Source organism: Tachysurus fulvidraco, chromosome 15, assembly GCF_022655615.1.
Source record: "Tachysurus fulvidraco isolate hzauxx_2018 chromosome 15, HZAU_PFXX_2.0, whole genome shotgun sequence".
In the NCBI taxonomy this organism is placed as follows: domain Eukaryota; kingdom Metazoa; phylum Chordata; class Actinopteri; order Siluriformes; family Bagridae; genus Tachysurus; species Tachysurus fulvidraco.
In genome coordinates, this window is record NC_062532.1 from 17847611 (window position 1) to 17868053 (window position 20443).

At 35.9% G+C, this 20443-nt stretch overlaps 2 protein-coding genes across 3 annotated transcripts in view; both read left to right on the plus strand.

Annotated features, from left to right (window-relative positions):
- hcrt (hypocretin (orexin) neuropeptide precursor) lies at nt 1-4130 on the plus strand. Its single transcript, XM_027161067.2, has 2 exons — nt 1-577; nt 3595-4130. The coding sequence occupies exons 1-2, from the start codon at nt 515-517 to the stop codon at nt 3964-3966; spliced, it is 435 nt and encodes a 144-aa protein (XP_027016868.1). The 5' UTR covers nt 1-514; the 3' UTR covers nt 3967-4130.
- Nucleotides 4131-5389: 1259 nt separating this feature from the next.
- Nucleotides 5390-20443, plus strand: part of kcnh4a (potassium voltage-gated channel, subfamily H (eag-related), member 4a) — a 53069-nt gene continuing 38015 nt past the window's right edge. For both annotated transcript variants that reach the window (XM_047801077.1, XM_047801078.1), the window contains exon 1: nt 5390-6135. In XM_047801077.1, the coding sequence (XP_047657033.1) occupies nt 6060-6135 (76 nt within the window). In that variant the 5' untranslated portion in view covers nt 5390-6059. The remainder of the gene's footprint in view (nt 6136-20443) is intronic.

The following is a 20443-nucleotide window of genomic DNA, read 5'->3' on the forward strand; positions in this document are numbered from 1 at the left end:
TATACGTAATAGGATACGTTCGTGTCATCTATACACACTATAATTAATCTAACGTGTGTGTGTACTGTTGTCTGCGAATGAGCAAGATTAGAAATGAGGTGGTAATTCTCAATACAGCAATACATCACAGTCATTAACGTTAATTACTCTCCAACCCTGACAAAAGCTCCCTCCCTGCATTCTCATTAGCCTTTACCTTCCTTGGGCATGTGATGACTCCTCTCTTCTTTCATTTCTGTCCTGTTAGCACTAATCACTGACTTAATGGCATGTGCTAACAAACCACAAACAATACTGTCTCAGAAGTCTTCATGAAGCTCTATGGATACCTGAAGCTGTGCATGCCGATTAGCCCCTTAATGATCAACCCCACGAACATTCTGACAGAGTATCATAATCCAGCTCTTAGATAAGCAACATGAGAATAAAGGCACCAGGGCAGAGTATCGGCATCAGGCTACGTCAGCGATGCAGAGATGCATAGTATATAAGCGACCCTCATTTTCTCATCATCATGAAGATGATTAGGAGCCTTACTCTAGGAGCAATGAGACATCTGAGTGCTGCTTCGACTAAGGTAAGTCCTTCTAACACTGACACTTTTAGTCGTAGGATATAGTTAAAATCTTCAGTCAGAGGGTTTTGTAATATTCTACAGAAGTTCATTTGTTTACAGTTTTTCTGAAAGGAACCAGACATGACGTCTATAGAAACATAATATTGTTTGTTATACAAACCACACTCTGAGGTAAAAAGGTCCATCTGAGGCAACCCCCATAAAGTCTGGGTTTTGTACAAGTGAAGCACAATCGTCTTTGTTTTAATATGTAATAGTATAAAATTCTATTTCACTTCAGCACTATTTTTCGATTCAGTTCAATTCAATGTATTTATATAGCACTTTTAATGATAGACATAGTCTCAAAGCAGCTTTACAGAGGCATAGAAACAGAATTTATTAATATTAATACGAATATTCCTATTAGTAGTGGTAGTACTAGTAGTAGTATGAATAATAATAACTGATTATTATTATTATTATTATTATTATTATTATTATTATTATTATTATTATTATTATTATTATTATTATTCTCTCATCATCACAGCCATAGTTTGATTCCCAGTTAGGAACCCAGTTCCCAGTTACCCAACCAAGCCAATAAGTGATAAACTCTCAAGAATCAATAAATTATAGTAAATTAAAACACTATAAATTTATTTCAACAAAAACACCAATATTGTGTTATGAAAAACATCTTTATAGTTATATATAGTTATATAGTTATATATATATACATACAGTATAACCATATAGTTTCTAGCATTTCAGTTTGAATAAAAAAAGTTATTTGTAAGCATGCCATTTTGAGACATGTAGACAAAATTACAAAAAATAATGGCACTGATTTCACCTCACCTGGGTTTTACATTATTACATGAAACCTCCTTTTTAAGTGTTTACAGTAAATAATCCTACTAGCAGGTTATCATGGAATCAGAATCACAAACAAATGTATAGATAAAGCACCTCGTATCTGGACAATTTACCTTTCGATTTTTTAATCAAATTTAACCTGAAATTCCTTATATCATTCAAATCAATCATATTTTATTTATTAAGCGCTTTTAACAATAGATATTTTATCCTAACCCTAAAATATCAATGTGACGTCATTAAGAAAACACTGGAAGAGTCGACATTGCAATGATCATGGAATAAATTATAATTTTATATAATTTATTTATTTTATTATTCTATATATGTATATAATTATAGTACAGTTTTTTCCCTGTTACTTTTGTTGATACTTTTGTTTTATATTAAACTTTTCTTTCTTCTCTTATCTTAACCTACTCGTACATTTGTTGTATCTGAGCAGCCCAAATGATTGCCTACAAGAATACACTTACCAAGTGGGTGTTCTAGAAAGTAGGGTATTTTTTTCATGCACTAGATTTGGAGCTATTGTTGTAATGAAATGGTTTCATTCTTTCAGTTAGTCTGCATGGGCTGTAGTACATTAGAATGGTGCAGCCTTGTACACATTTATTTTGTTGCCGACCTAAGAAAATACATGACGATGCAACACAATTTCGATCGATTGTTACGTCATGAAAAAGTAATCAAACTAACGCTATAATAAAATACAAATGTTGGTCCTGGTGTGTTGTGAGTTGCTTGGTTGTGAAATTGATTGTGTGGTAAAAATCCTTCCACAAACCGAAACCAACGAACACAAAACAAATCTGACTGATAAACAACTAAAAAATTAAAGCACCTATTTAAGTCAATGGCTCTTACTCAAAAATTATTCTGACTGTTGGACAGAAAACCTAAATATTGATTCATAGCTTCTGATTTATTTGTGGGCCTCTAGGTATGTTTCTGTAATAAAACCACCACAATGTTAATGTCACGTTCGGTTACAAATTGAAATGATATACGATTATAAGTAACAAGTTTTGCAATTTATTCTAAAAGTTTCAGTCATATTTAGCCTAAAGGAATTCTGAAAAAAAAAGATGTTAATAAAGATAACCTGGAATATAAGCAGGTTAAAGTAAACATATATAAACATTAATGCACTGAAAAGTACACTATACAGTCAAAAGGGACGGCTTTACATTTACGGCATTTAGCAGCCTCCCTTATCCAGAGTGACATACAATTTATTTCAATTTACACAACTGAGCAATTGAGGGTTAAGAGCCTTGCTCAGGGGCCCAGCAGTGGCAGCTTGGTTAGTGTTCCGACACCTTAACCACTAGGCTAACACATCAGCATAGCTTTCACTATATGATGGAGCATAGCTTTGGGGATTTGTGTTCATTCAGCTGCAAGTGCATTAGTGCATTAGATCAGACATTGATGCTAGGATGTTGAGGAGGTCTGGGGTTCAGTCCGTGTTCCAGTTCATCCCAAAAGGGTTTAATGGGGTTGAGTCAGGGCACAGTAAAGGACGCTCGAGTTTTTCTCGATTCATGTCATGTCATGCTGGAACAGATCAGTCTATTAGTTCCCCTGAAGAGGGAAACTGTGCAACACACATAGACATTCTAGACAAATGTGTGCTTCTAACTTTGTGGTAACAGTTTGAGAAAGGTAACATTGTCTGCTGTATAGTCTGGTCTTTATTTAAAATTTTAGATTAATTTTTTGTAATAAATTTAAAACTTTTATTACATATTACAAAACTTAGAACATATATATATTAATTTATTTATTTTTATCCTTATGTTTTCTTCTTGTTATTATTATTATTATTATTATTATTATTATTATTATTATTATTATTATTATTATTATATTTTTATTTATTATGAACCCCCCCCCCCCTTTCTGTAAAGCTGCTTTGAGACAACAGGAATTGTTAAATAAATAAATTGAGTCAAATCTAATTGAACATTGTGATTGTCAGGTGTCCACAACATTAAAAGGTTAAGGTTTTAAACTTATTTTATTTATTTATCTATCTATCTATCTATCTATCTATCTATCTATCTATCTATCTATCTATCTATCTATCTATCTATCTATCTATCTATCTATCTATTTATTTATTTGACCTTTTCTCTCCCTCACCTGAGCAGAAGGTGCAGCTCGTGCTCTTCCTCGCGCTGATGATGCAGTTGTCCTGTAACGCAGAAGCGATGACGAGCTGCTGCACGCTGAAGCCGCACCGGTGCACGCTGTACGAGCTGCTGTGTCGCGCGAGACACCGGGGGGACCCCACGGACCCGGACGGGAAACTGGGCCGCCTGAGCAGCGACGCCGCCGCCGGGATCCTCACACTCGGCAAACGGAAAGCGACCGAAACCCGGTACCAGGACCGACTGCAGCATTTCCTGCACAGCTCGCGCAATCAAGCAGCAGGCATCCTTACTATGGGCAAGAGACTGGAGCTCGAAACCGCACCGAGACACCAGATTCAGCCTGTAATCACAAACTCATACAGACAATAATTAGTACAAAAAGATGATGCTCTAAAACTGCATTTTTATTATTAATCTAATTCTTTAAGACCAGTGATAGCTGTTGTGATGTTGTGAATATTTCTGTATACGAATTGAATGTATTTTAATGCACTTCCTTTATTATTAACTATAGTCAAATTTATCAATTTGAATATAAATAAAATAATCGACTGTGTATGTTGTTTAGAATTCGTCGTTATTTTATCGTGTAACGCGACAAGAGGCCACAAGGTGGCAGAGTTGTATAGAAATAAAGTAACGAATCGATCATTAATCATTGCTCCAATTCAAGCATCACATTTATAACTTTTAATCATTAGTTATTACATGACAGCACATTAACACGATATGTCCAAAAGTTTGTGACCCCCTCTCTGAGCGTTATTCCAAAATCTAGAGGAAAAACCTTTACAGAATGGTGATGGGGCTCCATATTATGGACCTGCAGGTTCACAAGCACATCGTGCTCAGGTGTTCACATACTTATAGGAACAGTTATGAACATCACCATTCACTCACTTTCCTCTCTCTTGGCGTTAATGAAACAAAATATGCAGATTGTCTCATTTACATTTCTGGCATTTAGCAGACACACTTATCCAGAGTAACTTACATTTTTATTTCAGTTTATACAACTGAGGATTAAGGGTCTTGCTCAGGGGCCCAGCTTGGTGAACTTGGGATTCAAACTCATGACCTTCCGATCAGTAGTCCAACACCTTAGCCACTAGGATAACACATTCCATTACTACATTAAGCTTCACCAAATCAATGATTACACATATTCACATTTTTTTTATTATTATCTGCTTATTACATCTGATTATTAATCTTACGCTTGAATGATGTGCAAGCATCCACCATGGAGGATGCCGTGAATGAGCGGTTACTATAGAAACAATATGGCATGAGAAGGAGCGCATTAATATTAATCCGTGATTTGAATTATGGCCGGCACTAGTGTCAGAGTGTGAAGAATTCAACAGTGCTGTGTTGATCTCACCTGATCTCTATGGTCTAAGTAAAAAAGATAAGAAGATAAATCTGGCCACATGTATTAGCAGTTTAATGAGTTTGTCCTAAAACATATCCAATTTGTAGCCAGAATGCTAAAATGTATGATTCAAAACTGTCACTCTTTTTCTTTTCTCTTCTAAGTCAGTGGGTCAAGTGAAGTGAATTAGTGCAGTGATTTAAAAAGAAATAAGATCATTCGCTGTAAGTGACTTTGATATTAGAAGATCGATGAGGGAATAAAGGAAGGGAGCGTAGAAATAAACACAGAGCCTGTCGACTGGGTGGCAGAGACGGAGACTAAGAGAATGTGATAGCTTGAGTACGTGAGAGAACAAGTGAGGAGGAGGCGAGAGGAGAGAGAGAGAGAGAGAGAGAGAGAGAGAGAGAGAGAGAGAGAGAGAGAGAGAGAGAGAAATAGAGACTGCTAGAAAAAGGTACCAGTGTGTAACGAGATGCTGAACATTGGAGGGACGCTGACTGGACACCTGCTGCAGGAGAACTGAAAGATGCTTTAAAACCAAGCTGACTAAAGAAAACGAAGAGAAATCCGTTCAACTTGTAGGCAGAAGAGTGAATATAAAGATAAAGGAGCTTTAAGAGGAGCTTTGCAGAAGGAGCGGTAAAGTGTCGGATGAGGTACTGTATGAGGTCCGAATCTGAGGGAAAAGTGTAAAAGACATCAATTTTGAAAAAAAGGGAAATAGGTTGAGAAGAAGTCATTTAAAAAAATGTATTTATATATTTTCTGCAATTCTCTAAAAAGTGTGTACTTTTCATGATTATGGCATGGAGCAGTGACCAATTCATAATAATTAGGACAGATACATGGATGACTGAAATGGTAAAAAAAAAACATCAGTGAGCATCATCGGAGAACAAACTGAATCAACCGGTGACTCGGATGAAGTGCGCTTATCCATCTATCCGGACACCTCGAAGGAAGGATCATCCTTTTAAAAGCCTTTGTCTTTTACAATATCCATCTTTCCGTTTTTATTCTCCGTAATTTTTCTTCACTGAATCGTTTTTGAGATGGAGTGATTTCCAGACGGTGGACAACAGTCATGCCTATAATGAAGGGGCTCCTGGCCCCCCAGAACACTTTCCTGGACACCATCGCCAAGCACTTTGACGGCACTCGTGAGTACCAATCTAATCACTTTGCATATATTCAGACTGACCTATGACCTTTAGCATCTCGTTAGGAAAGTGGATTAAAAATGGTTTTAATCCTATTGACCGGGTGAAGCTTGAGGGACGTAACAAAGAGAGGAGAAGCTTGTTGTTGTTGTTGTTGTTGTTGTTGTTGTTGTTGTTGTTGTTGTTGTTGTTGAGTTTAAGAGCCTTACAAACAGCTAGCGGTTTGTTCTAACAAAATTCATGAAGGTTCTACTATCCTATTTAGGAAACATGGAACACTTAAATATCCAAAGAACCCAAAATGATTTCACACATCAGCAAAAAACTAACACAAAAATTTATGTTTTTCTTCAAAAAAAAAAAAAAAAAATAGAAAACCAGAAAATAAAATAGTAAATAAAGTAAAATAAATAAATAAATAAATAAATATAATATAATATAATATAATATAATATAATATAATATAATATAATATAATATAATATAATATAATATAATAATATATAAATAAAATAAAATATTTTATAAAGAAATGTGTTTTTTTTTTATGTTCTCTGCATGGAATCTGTTCTCAGACCAAATTAATTTAATATTAATAAATGATACTTTTATATAGAGAGAGTTTAATTTCTGGGATTTTTGTGTCAGCAGAAATCTGTTTTAATTATTGTTTGTTATATGTTTAAAAAGGCTACATGCATGTTTTACTGTACAAACAGTAGACATTCATATTTACTGCACAATGATAAATGATGAAAAATTGATGTCATTAATGTAATTTTCCCTCATGATTTAATCAACAAGGATGTTTTGCATTCAGCCAATATGAATATATATATATATTTTTTATCTTTTATTCTCTATCTGTCCGGCAAATTGTAAAACAACGACTCCAAAATGTAGTCGCTTTAAAGCTCTCAAGCTCATGAATATTTTATTTCAATTAGCTCTATTTTGTCCCTTTCTACTCTCTGGGCACCAATAAAACTGAGACATTAGACACTGAGACAACTGAGACACTTGTTTTTCAGGGTTGTAGAATTACAAAAAATAGACAACAAATAAAAAAAACATTAAATCTAGAACTACGTGACTAATAAAGGGAAAGGGTTGCCAGGAAGAACTAGAAAAAAAACCTAAAAACAATATTTTTAGAATAAAAGAACATTTTTGCTTGTCTAAAGAACAATTGTCATTGCAATGTGCAATGGAGATGTTCTAAGGAAATGTTACAGGTTCCTCATAGACCGTACACTCTGACAAAGAAGTATTTAAGAACCCAGGAAAAGAATAAACTATGCTTTACAGACATACAGGAAACATGCAAAAAAAAAAATACAAACCAGTTTTTAGTGCAATTCACTCTGATGCTGTAAGAACCTTCCAAACCGTGCCTCCTGCTGTGCTACACATCAGCTGGGGATCCATCTGGCCGAGGGAAGAACGTCTCTGTTAGTCGCATTAATTAGTGCATAGACGTTAGATCATTTTTTTTGAATCAGGAACCTACAGGTACTGTATGTGAAAACCCTGGTGAAAAAAAACGGTGAAAAATAATAAATTAGTACAAAGCTGCTATTTCACTTCCCTGCTAGAACGTAGTCTTCTCTTTCTTTAAACAAAGAAAATATACAATAATAAAGATGCTAGCATGACTTGAGATGAGCTTTGCAGCCTGATCATTTGGTAGCCCAGTGGTTACTATGACTATGAGTCAGAAGGTTGTGAGTTTAAATCCCAGGTTGTTCACCAAGCTGCCACTGATGGGCCCCTGAAAAAGGCCCTTAACCCTTGATGCTTAGTTCATTCATTCATTCATTCATTTTCTACCACTTATCCGAACTTCTCGGGTCACGGGGAGCCTGTGTCTATCTCAGGCGTCATCGGGCATCAAGGCAGGATACACCCTGGACGGAGTGCCAACCCATCACAGGGCACACACACACTCTCATTCACTCACACACTCACACATTACGGACAATTTTTCCAGAGATGCCAATCAACCTACCATGCATGTCTTTGGACCGGGGGAGGAAACCGGAGTACCCGGAGGAAACCCCCAAGGCACGGGGGGAGAACATGCAAACTCCACACACACAAGGCGCAGGCGGGAATCGAACCCCCAACCCTGGAGGTGTGAGGCAAACGTGCTCACCACTAAGCCACCGTGCCCCCTTGATGCTTAGTTGTATGAGATAAAAATATAAGTTGCTCTGGATAAGGACCTTTGCTAAATGCTATAAATATAACACCACAGTTTAAAGCTGAACTGTTGTTTCTTCAGAGTTTCCTAGAGTCAGAATCTGTGCTTTGGCTCAAGTGGTTAAATCGCTTTGTTGTTGATTGGAGGGTCTCGGTTGAGCACTGACAAGATGCCACTGTTGGGCCCTTGAGCAGGGCCCTTAACCCTCTCTGTGCCAGTGGTGCTGTTTCATAGCTGACCCTGTGCTCTGACCTCAACCTCTGAAGTTAGGATATGTGAAGAAAGAAATTTATTAGTATAACTAGGTAACAAATTACCCCTAAAAAGATTTGAAGATATTTCATTCATTCATTCATTCTCTACCGCTTATCTGAACATCTCGGGTCACGGGGAGCCTGTGCCTGTCTCAGGCGTCATAGGGCATCAAGGCAGGATACACCCTGGACGGAGTGCCAACCCATCACAGGGCACACACACACACTCTCATTCACTCACACACTATGGACAATTTTCCAGAGATGCCAATCAACCTACCATGCATGTCTTTGGACCGGGGGAGGAAACCGGAGTACCCGGAGGAAACCCCCGAGGCACGGGGAGAACATGCAAACTCCACACACACAAGGTGGAGGCGGGAATCGAACCCCCAACCCTGGAGGTGTGAGGCGAACGTGCTAACCACTAATCCATCGTGCCTCCTTAAAGGTATTTCATTCATTTTAATTTTATACCTTGTCACTTTTGGGAAAATACCTCTTGAAGCTGTTCACGTCTTGTGTTTAATTTGTGATTAAATGCTCTCTTAAAGTGTCTCTTAAAGTGTCCTGCCAATGAGAGGGGTATTAATCCACAGTAGCAGCTTGATCATTGGTTCACTGTAAAACTCTTCACTGTTCTCTATGTTTGAATACTATACGTAAATGTAGTAATACACATTTAGTATTACTCAATATCTGCTTCGAAATGCATCAAAATATGGAATCAAATCACACTCTTTCAGTCTCATGACCGTGACAAGATACTGGGTGGCACACTGTAGCTTTTACTTATCCAGTAGGATAACTAATTAGTTTATGATTTGTCTCTGTCTGATGTAGCTATCGAAACCTTACAGATGTGTAATTGTTTTAACAGATTAACTGAGATATATTTCACATTGTTGAATAAGACGAGAGAAAAGAACACACTTTTAAAATCTACAATAAAAGTATGTCAACGTTAACCCATGTCGTGGTTCACCAAACTCTTGCCACGGTGTTGGAGGCAAATGATTGTCCACCAAATATATGCTGTAGTGTTTCGTTTCCCTTCACTGGAACTAAGAGGCTCAGTCACTTTCCCAGCATGACAATGCACCTGTGCACAAAGCACAGAGCTCCATGAAGACATGATTGATTTGTGAGTGTTGGAGTAGAAGAGCTTGAGTGTCCTGCACAGATCCCTGACTCTGACTCAACCCCACTGAACACCTTTGAAATAAACCAGAGCACCGACTGAACCCCAGGCCTTCTCACCTAACATCAGCACCTTATATCAGTAATGCTCTTGTACCTGAATGAAACAAATTCCCACAGACATGCTTAAAGCCTGGTGGTGAAGGTGTTGGACTGAATCAGACTACGAATCCCATATCCACCATGTTGCCACTGCTGGGCCCTTGAGCAAGGCCCTTTAACATCATTTGCACAGTTAAATAAATAAGAGATCAAATGTGAGTTGCTTTCGATGAGGACGTCTGTAAATGTTGTAAATGGAGACATTTAGAGTTAGAAATAGAGAACCAAATAATCCATATTAATGTCATGCTCTCTCTCTCTCTCTCTCTCTCTCTCTCTCTCTCTCTCTCTCTCTCCCTCTCTCTCACACTCTCTCTCTCACTCTCTCTCTTTCTCTCTCTCAAACTTAATAAGACTTTATAATAATAACTTGTGATGTTACCAAGAAACTCCAGACCTAATAAAACGATGAAACTTTCTCTCCTATTTCTGCATAGATTTCGAAATAAAATTCCTAAAAAGCCCACATCTTCTGAATTATGATCATCTTTTAATGAATACAGAGCAGTTTTGAGCAGTTCTCTGCAGCAATATAGTATGAAATCATTACATATTCTACTTTCTGTGCTGTCTCTGTAGATGGATTCTACAAAGTAACCTCAAAGATTACTTTAGATGTGCAATATGAATATAAAAGAGGGATGCTGGTTTGAAACGTCTACGGTAAACACACAAGTGCCTTAACTGCTCATATGCTTTAGCATTAAAGCTTGGCTATATATATATATATATATATATATATATATATATATATATATATATATATATATATATATATATATATATATATATATATAAAATGAGAGAGAGAGAGAGAGAGAGAGAGAGAGAGAGAGAGAGAGAGAGAGAGAGAGAGAGAGAGAGAGAGCTCATTGGAGCTCATAAAAACCATGTCTTCTAATGAGCCAAGGGATATTTTAAAGCAATTAAGTCTTGTCAATTTATTAATCTCATACCAATTAGGCCTTTTCTAAGCTAATGGCACTTCAACTAAATAGGTGAATTCTTTAAAGTAGTTTAGATGTGTAATAAAAATCTATCAAGCACATTTTATCTATCAAGCACCATTGGAAAACCATTCAAATGAAAGATTTTAGAACAGAAATATCTATTTTACGCTCAAGTTGCGAGGTTGGATTAATGATATTAAGTAAGAAATGAAACACTTGTAGTTAGAGAAAAGAAAGGATCACGTTTGATGAGGTAGATGATAATTATTATTATTTCATATTTGCTGGTTATTGAACGCCAATTTTTTGTTAACAGTTTGTAGTAGTGTAGTTGGATATCCACAAAACAAGCTCCTGTTTTTACTTTATAGACAGACTGACAGATAGATAGATAAACAGACTGACAGACAGAAAGACATACACAGAGACAGACAGACAGACAGACAAACAGAGAGATAGATAGATAGACAGACAGACAGAGCGACAGATAGATAAATAGACAGACAGACAGACAGACAGACAGACAGACAGATAGACAGATAGACAGACAGACAGACAGACAGACAGATAGATAGATAGATAGATAGATAGATAGATAGATAGATAGATAGATAGATAGATAGATAGATAGATAGATAGATAGATAGATAGATAGATAATCCTGGAGGAAATTCAAGTTATCACAGGAAAACAGTTATTTTCCCCCGTCTCTATTTTCCCCCATTTCTTACATTAATAAGATAGAAGTCAATCCTACTTCCCATGACAGAATTATAAAATACAATAATAAAATTATAAATGTTACCAATTCTTTATCGAGTATTTTATACATGCAGAGTAAAAAGTAGTTTTTTTTAGCAATAAAAAAACCTCACACTTAATACTTTGTTTAGTTATTTACTGCATGAGCTCCTTTTATTCAATTCACTTCAATTTTATTTGTATAGCACTTTAAACATACATTGTCTCAAAGCAGCTTTACAGAAACTAAGAGATAAGTACAAAAAGATTCAAGATTAATATTAGACTTATATTTAAATGTGTTTGTATTTATCTCCAATGAACAAGCCTGATGTGACTGTGGTGAAGGAAAAAACGATGAGAGGAAGAGGAAGAAACCTTGAGAGGTTGTGATTATAAATTTTTATAAACACCGGAGAGCGTTATTATGAATAATGTCCTTTCTATAGTCCTAGTCATCATTTTTTTTTATTAAATTAAATGAATAAATCCAGTTACCATGAAACCCTCCTTGATAATAATGTAGCTGTTATGGTGATAATGATGTATAAAATTTACTCCTATAAATACACAGATGCTTCGGAGGGAAGAGTGTCTCTGTTCCACAGCATGAAATTCTCCTAACCTGTCCAGCGTGGGTGTATTTGTGCTCTTGACCTCCACCATGAAGTACAGGCAGTAACGTCCAAACAGCTAGATTCAGAAAGAAAATGTGTTAAATATTAAAATACCTCAAGCACATATTCTCATCTAGAATAGATCTTGGGTTTCTATGTACTGAAGCTTTTGATAATCATCAGGCAAGAAATAATGATGACCGAGATCTAATTATTGCTTTTAAATAAATGAAATAATAAATGAAAGTTAAATGAAGTAACTAAGTAATGTGTTTGTTATAATGGATGATGATTACAGTAAAATCTAATTTTGGAAATTTTCACCTCGACAATCAGTTTAACGGAAATAAAGCGGTCAAGATCGATGCTGACTGAAGAGCAGACTTTAAGAACTTTAACATAAATATTAAATGAACAGGAATTACGGACGTTTTTTTTTTCCACACAGTCCTTCCACTTTACACAGGCTCAAAAGCAAATGGACAAAATAACAATTATAAAAATGAGCTAATATCATTAGAATTAGAATTATCGTTAGAATATAGTTAGAAGTATTTTTGTTGGTACCTGCACATGATATTTGACATGGCAAGTTGAGTCTATTTCTTAAAATATATACAAGCTAGTAACTTAATTTAAACCATAAATGTGACCCTGACCAGGCAGTTACTAAGGATGTATGAGTGAACGGTGTCTTTTTGGTGAATTTGCTGCTTTAGTTTGCCAAAAGTATCTGCTGTATTGCTTCTTTATAATACTATTATTATATTATTATATAATACTATTACTGCTATGAATAGCCTGTAATAGTACTCTAGCTAGGAGTTTGTGTTCACGCTGTTCTGTTTCCGAATAGCTTCAGTTAACGTTTTAGTCTTCCTTTGTACGTTTTTGTATTTTTGTGTCTATTCTTGTTTACTTTTGCTTGATTTTCTTTTTAATTATAGGATTGATTTTTTAGTAGACTCATTTGTTATTTTTGTAACATAAATGTTTTTTGTTTGTTTCATTTTATTTGTTTATATTATTAGTATTGTGTATAGTGTTTATCCTGTATTTGCTTTAATTGTGTTTTTTTTATTGTTTTTTTTTTTTGCCTGATAATACCAGCCAAAACCTATTAGATTCTTCTACACAATGATGTGTATCTTTGTTGTTTTCTGACCACACATTCGCTCTGACATGAAGTTTAATCCTTTGTATTAAATTACACCTGCGATACACACTGAACCACTGCTGTGTATAAGACGAAGTTTGTCCAGCCGGTGCTACGGAACAGAATAAAAATAAAACTGACAAAACTGAACTTCAGACTGCAGCATTTGTCAGTGTGTGGTCTTCGGTGTGGTGTGTAATATTTTCATCCTGCTGCAATATACAGAGTTTTCATCAAACTAGTTTGCTGTCTGTACGCATTTAACATGTGAATGTAGTACTGTAGCACTGTGCATTGTTTTCCAGTCACGACTCGGGTTTTTGTACTTTAGTCATGCTTGGATGAGTGGCTGTGTGTGGGTGCTTGTAAGTGTGTGTCGTGTGTGTGTGTGTGTGTGTGTGTGTGTGTGTGTGTGTGTGTGTGTGTGTGTGTGTGTGTGTGTGTGTGTGTGTGTGTGTGTAATTTGCATTTTGGATTTGTAGAAAGAAACCAATGTCCAAAATCTTGCAGTAGAACTGATCAGTGCAGCCAGGGAACATCGTCCTCACTCGATTTTGTCCTACCAGCACCTTCATCTGACCTTCTTCACAGCAGCCAGATTTGTGACTCATGTGGGTCAGTGGGTTTGATATAAACGCTGTCTGAGTCACAGAAATAAAATCGGCGCTTGAGGAAGTTCGCAGAATATTCGAGCGTCATCGGGTTTATTGAAGTTGACGCCAATTACAGGATTTAACATGTTGGAAAAGTTGAAAGGGGTTGACCTTTAGTGTGACTGGGCCCTGTTGGTTATTGTACAGTTTAATTATTTTTGTTTTTTTCCTACAGAAGAAAAAGTACATGCACTGACATAATCCATCCACACCTAGAGGTTTTTTCAGCAGAATACAAGTAAAAGTTTGATTCTCAGAATTTTAATATAACAAATATGGGATAAATAATTAAATAAACAAAGAAACAAATAAATATATTAATAAATCATTTAAAACAGCTAAACAAATAAATAAACAAAGACAACTAAACAAACAAACAAACAAACAAATAAATAAATCAGAAATTCTATCTGGTAGACATTTTGTACTAGTTTTATGCTTGAAATTATCCTCTTCTATTAGCATATAATGTTCCTTCCTTCTGGAAATAAATGTCTGACATAATCTCAATTATTTGTGAATCAAATTTGAATCCAATTTCCAGGATCAGAACAATAACCAGAAACAGGCTTAACATCTTAAAATCTTTCTTTAATAATGCGCATAACTCAGCATTATACAAGACCTTGGCATTTGTTTATAAAACGGAGAACAGCTCCGGCATAATCGTGTGGTTTATTATCTTGCATACTCCAGTAATTCAGTGAAAAATATGCAACACTGGAAACCTGAATGTAAATAATAGTAAAACATTATAATAACAGCAACATGAATAATCCTGCACTAATACTTAACGAAATATGGATTAATGATGTGTTAAGGAATGAACTAATCACAAACTAACAAAGAGCTCACTTTAACTACGGGTCTTATGAATTCATGCCTCAATAACGACCACCTTATGTACATTTTAGTACTTGTTGTTAGAAAATGTGTTAATTAACACATAGGACTAAATTCAATCAAACATTCAATTCAATTCAATTTTATTTGTATTGTGCTTTTAACAACGGTCATTGTCTCAAAGCAGCTTTACAGAACATAAATATAGTACAAAAAGTTCAAGATTATTATTAGACTCATTTAAATGTTTGTATTTATCACTAATGAACAATTTTGAGGTGAGTGATGTGCCTGTGGTAAGGAAGAAACCTTGAGAGGAACCAGACATAAAAGTGAACCTCATCCTCATTTGGGTGACACTAGAGGGTGTGATTATAAACTGTTATAAACACTAGAGTGTCTTATTATAAATAATGTCCTTTCTATAGTCATACAGGAACATATACAGATACAGAAACATGCTCTATTAGAATGAATATGAAATAATCGTTTAAAAATAGTCGTTTATTTATTATAATTCGCCGTACGCAAAACAGCTACGTTCACGATCACTGGATGGAGCTGGATTACTTTCATCGTTTAGACTGATCCTTCTCCACCTCAACCACTTTTTTGCATCTTTCTCCATCCGTTGCTCTTCAACGCTTCGGGTGGCTCAGGGGTTAGTTGATGTATTAATTAAAATGTCAGGCTAAACTACATCAACATTCTCTATCATGAAGAGAAAGAATCTGAATTAAACCTTAAACAATTTTAAATTGTTTATATCATTTTCCATATGCAGAACACAAACATGACTGGAGGGCTCAGGATGGATTCTTTCCTATTAAGTGTAATTAATTTATTCATGTCGAACACTGCTTTTAAATGTTAATAGATCATATTGTACAGTATGCTAAGAGAGTAAAAGTGACTATTGATTTCACTCTTGTGAGTAAATGTACTCGTGCTATAACGTGATCTGAAGAGAAAGAAACGGAGAACTACGTATAAACAATTAAAAATTAATTCACAATCTTTCTCACAGATCATGTTTGAGTTTATCCCATTGTGATAATTATTACAATGACTAACAAACAGGCACTAACATGTACTTAAGAGGTTCGTTATTGACGCCATCAAAGACTCATGTCCTACTTAAAGTGAGCTTTTCATTAGTCCATGATTAGTATATGCCTTAATGAACTCTCATATTACAGTAAGAATGAATTCAGATATTAGAGCATATTATATTATTTGTTACACTTGTAAAGTGTTACTTAAATAATGCTTTGGTTATATAATCACAATTCATTATGTTAGGAATAAAACACCTGGGAATATACTGGTTAAGGAAAATACTGAGACAGAACCAGGCTACAATGAAGGTGATTATTTTCATTAACCATCTATACACTTTAATTCACTGACTTTTCATTCATTATATACATTTCACTATAAATAGCCGTTCCGGTTCTCTCCAGCTTCTTGTTTCTCCTCTCTCCTGTTACTATAGAAACGATAACGTATAATAAGCTAGGCAGTAATATAAACCAGTGACTTTCTGCAGTAGGAACTGCTGTCAAAGCTGCTTGTATAGAAAATAAATCAACACCTTCTGACCAGGTCTGGAAGTCCGGGTTCTGTGCTTGTAGGATGTGTCCGTCTTTGTCTGCAGCTCTGGGAGTTTATAATGAGCTAACTTGTGACTGGAAAAAAAAACAACACCTCACTCGCAAGAAGCGTTCAGGTTCTGAGAAAGAAGAATTCTAAGAAAGAAGAGTTCTGAGAAACTCATCCAAACCCCAGATGTTCGTTATGGTCAGATTGTTAGCTTGAACAGAAAAAAATGCTACAACAGAATCATGTCTAATGCAAAACATTTCCAAATTTTTAGAAATGTAGAGAAAGATTGATTATAGGAGGAACAGGTTAAGGAACTGGTGCAGGTACCTAAGAGCATCAGTCTAGCTTTAAAGCTACACATTTGAGAAACTGCATGCTGCTAGATCAGCCAAGCTGTAATCCGTCCTCATCCTCCTCAACCTTTCAGCAGCGTTTGATACAGTCTACCACAATATTCTCTTGTCCACCCTCAGGAGTCTTGGGATTTGTGCTTCAGCGTGGGAATGGTTTGCTTCCTGCCTGGAAGGACGCTCATATCAGGTAACATGGAGGGGAGTGACATCTGCTCCACGCAGACTCTCCACTGGTGTCCCACAGGGCTCAATACTTGGTCCTCTTCTTTTCTCCCTCTATACTCACTCTCCTGGTAAAGGTATTTCGTCTTACCACTGCTATGCCGATGATACACAACTTCTCTTCCCCATCCTCAGATACCACAGCTTCTGATCAGATCTCAGCATTTCTGGCAGACATATCATCGTGGATGACAGCTTATCAGTTGAAGCTCAATCCTAGCAAAACTGAACTGCTGATCATCCCAGGCGATTCATCCCCAGGTCACGATCTTGCAATATCCCTGCGTAACGATCTGATATCACCTTCAGTCATAGCGCGCAACCTTGGGGTAACCATGGAAAATCAACTGTCCTTTTCCTTGCATGTTGCTAATCTGACATGCTAATGTGACAACATTACCAGGATCCAGCCATTTTTGTCCACACAGGCTGCTCAGGTACTTGTTTAGTCTCTTGTCATCTCAAGACTGGACTACTGCAACTCACTGCTGTCAGGTCTACACTATGAACGCAATTCATCTTCTGCAAATGATCCAAAATGCAGCTGCTCGACTTGTTTCAACCTGCCGAAGTTCTCACATAGCACCCCCCTGCTGTGGTCCCTCCACTGGCTTCTGGTCGCTGCACGCATCAGATTCAAAACACTGATGCTTGCCTACAAAGCCAGAAATGGACCAGCTTCTTCTTACCTCAAAGCCCTCATCACACCTCGCACCCTCAGAGCTACCAGCACTGCTCGACTGTTCCTACCATCTCTCAGGGTAAGAGGCAAGTATAATAAAAGACTCTTTTCCGTTCTGGCACCGAGGTGGTGGAATGAAGTTCCATTGGAGGTCAGACAGTTGAGTCACTGGCTATCTTCAAGCTCAAGCAATGGCTGAAAACCCACTTCTTCATGAAAAACCTGAAGTGGCCCATTCTCCCATGTCTGTTGTATGTGCTTATTATTTCTCTCTCTCTCTCTCTCATTTTCTACCGCTTTATCCGAACTACCTCGGGTCACAGGGAGCCTGTGTCTATCTCAGGTGTTATCGGGCATCAAGGCATGATACACCCTGGATGGAGTGCCAACCCATCGCAGGGCATGTTGTTGTTGTTGTTGTTGTTGTTGTTGTTGTTGTTGTTGTTTCAAAAATATATAATTCTACTGATAGGATTGAGTTTCATTCTGTCACTTAAAATGAGAATAAACGTTAAACCGGTGGATTTCATTACTTCCTGACTTTTTGTCTTAGTTTTGTTCCAGACATTCCTCTGAGCAAACAGTGACTCATGAACGTCTTGTACTGAGAACAGCAAACAATCTGGAGGTTTATTTAGTTTTTTTTAGTTTTTTTTTTTTAATGGAAACCTTATTCACAATATTTTCCTTTTTCTAGTCACAGCAAAATTACCAGTCTGGCTTGCACAATAGTTTACAAACAATGATGTACGACTGCAGCTCAAAGTCCTTGCGTTTATCGGTTTTTACTTTGTGTGTGTGTGTGTGTGTGTGTGTGTGTGTGTGTGTGTGTGTGTGTGTGTGTGTGTGTGTGTGTGTGTGTTTGTGTGTGTGTGTGTGTGTGTGTAAATGCAACACTGACTCCAATAAATGCACCTGTTGATTTTTGGTTCATATTTTGAAAATATTTTGAAGTGAGTCACAATCCTTGCTAACCATCCATCCATTTTCTACAGTGCTGATCCTACATAGGGTCACATGGACCAGGGCCTGTATTCATACAGATTTTAAGAGTGATCTCAGAGAGCTTCTAACTTAAAAATTCTTAACTATGAATCTTATCTTAAGAGTGATTCAGGACCAATCACAGAGAAACTCCGAGCAAGAAAAATACAAACACTTTTACCTCAGAGAGGAGGCGGAGCTTAACCCTGTTACTAGGTATGACACATTCTGTTGAAGACTGTGATTGGTTGTGTGATAAAAAAAAGAGCTTTATTAAAATCTGGTCTATTAAAAGCCTTCACTTTGTCTCTATGTTAAGATATTTGAGACTATATCATGTAGGGATTACGTTCGTGACCGATCATATTAGAGATGTTCTAACATCTGTATGTTATAAATGTAATAAATGTAATGTAAATGTAAACATCTCAGACACAGTGCAGAAATGTCATAGACACAAATTATATCATTTCAGCTAAATTTCTCTAAATGCCATAGCAGTAGTATATGCTGTCATTTTCTGTTGCTGAGAGACTGATCAACTCTTTTGTGTTTTCCCATATTGATTACTGTAATGCCTTGTTGCCTGGGGTATCTAAAGCTACCTTAAACAAATTACAGGTAGTGCAAAATACGGCGGCGAGAATACTTACTAGAACAAAGTTAAAAGATCACATTACTCCCGTTTTGGAGTCCTTGCACTGGCTTCCCGTTAGGTTTAGGGTTGATTTTAAGATTCCGATGCTTACCTACAAGGCCTTGCACTGGTTAACGCCTCAATATTTGGCTGATCTTTTAATTCCTTATATTCCATCTCGCGACCTTCGTTCTTCTGAAACTGGTCTTTTAATTGTTCCTTTAACTCATTTAAAATCGATGGGAGATAGGGCCTTCTCTTCACTAGCTCCAAAACTGTGGAATTCTTTACCAACTGAGATAAGGCAAGCAATATCTCTTGGCACTTTTAAATCTCTGCTCAAAACTTATTTTTTTAGGGTAGCTTTTAATTTGACTAATTGTAATTTTACATAATGCTTATTTTATAGTCTAATTTTGTTGCTTTAATTTTAATCTTTATATTATGTGTTATATTATATGTTGTTTTTACTTTGCTTTTGTAAAGCACTTTGAGATGTTCTTTTAAAGGTGCTATAAAAAATAAATGTTATAAATGTTATTATTATTATTATTATTATTATTATTATTATTATATAAGTTGATATATAAATTGAGTCTAATCTAATCTGACATATATATATATATATATATATATATATATATATATATATATATATATATATATATATATATATATATATGAGATTTTATATGATTTATGATTATTTATGTATATACGAGGTATATATGATTTATGATTTACACCCCAGCTTTATTGCTGTATTTTGTTTAAAAACTTTTTTTTAAAAAAAAAAAAAAACATGACCAGATCCAGATGAATTTTCTATCACAAGAACATTTAATCTTTGTGATAGAAAATTCATCTGGATCTGGACATGTTTATGAACGCTTCTGGTTAAAAGTCAGGATGTGAAGTACACTTTTGAGACTTTTTTATATAATACTGTATATAATGATAATTAGGGCTAATATTTGTGTAGAAATTAATTAATTAATGCAGACAAAATAAAATGTAGCCAGTTTTCCATTCATTGTTTTGTGTCAAAGGATTTGTTAAAGTGCTCTCGTGCCAATCATCAAGCTTGTTTGGCTTTGTTTTTTGTT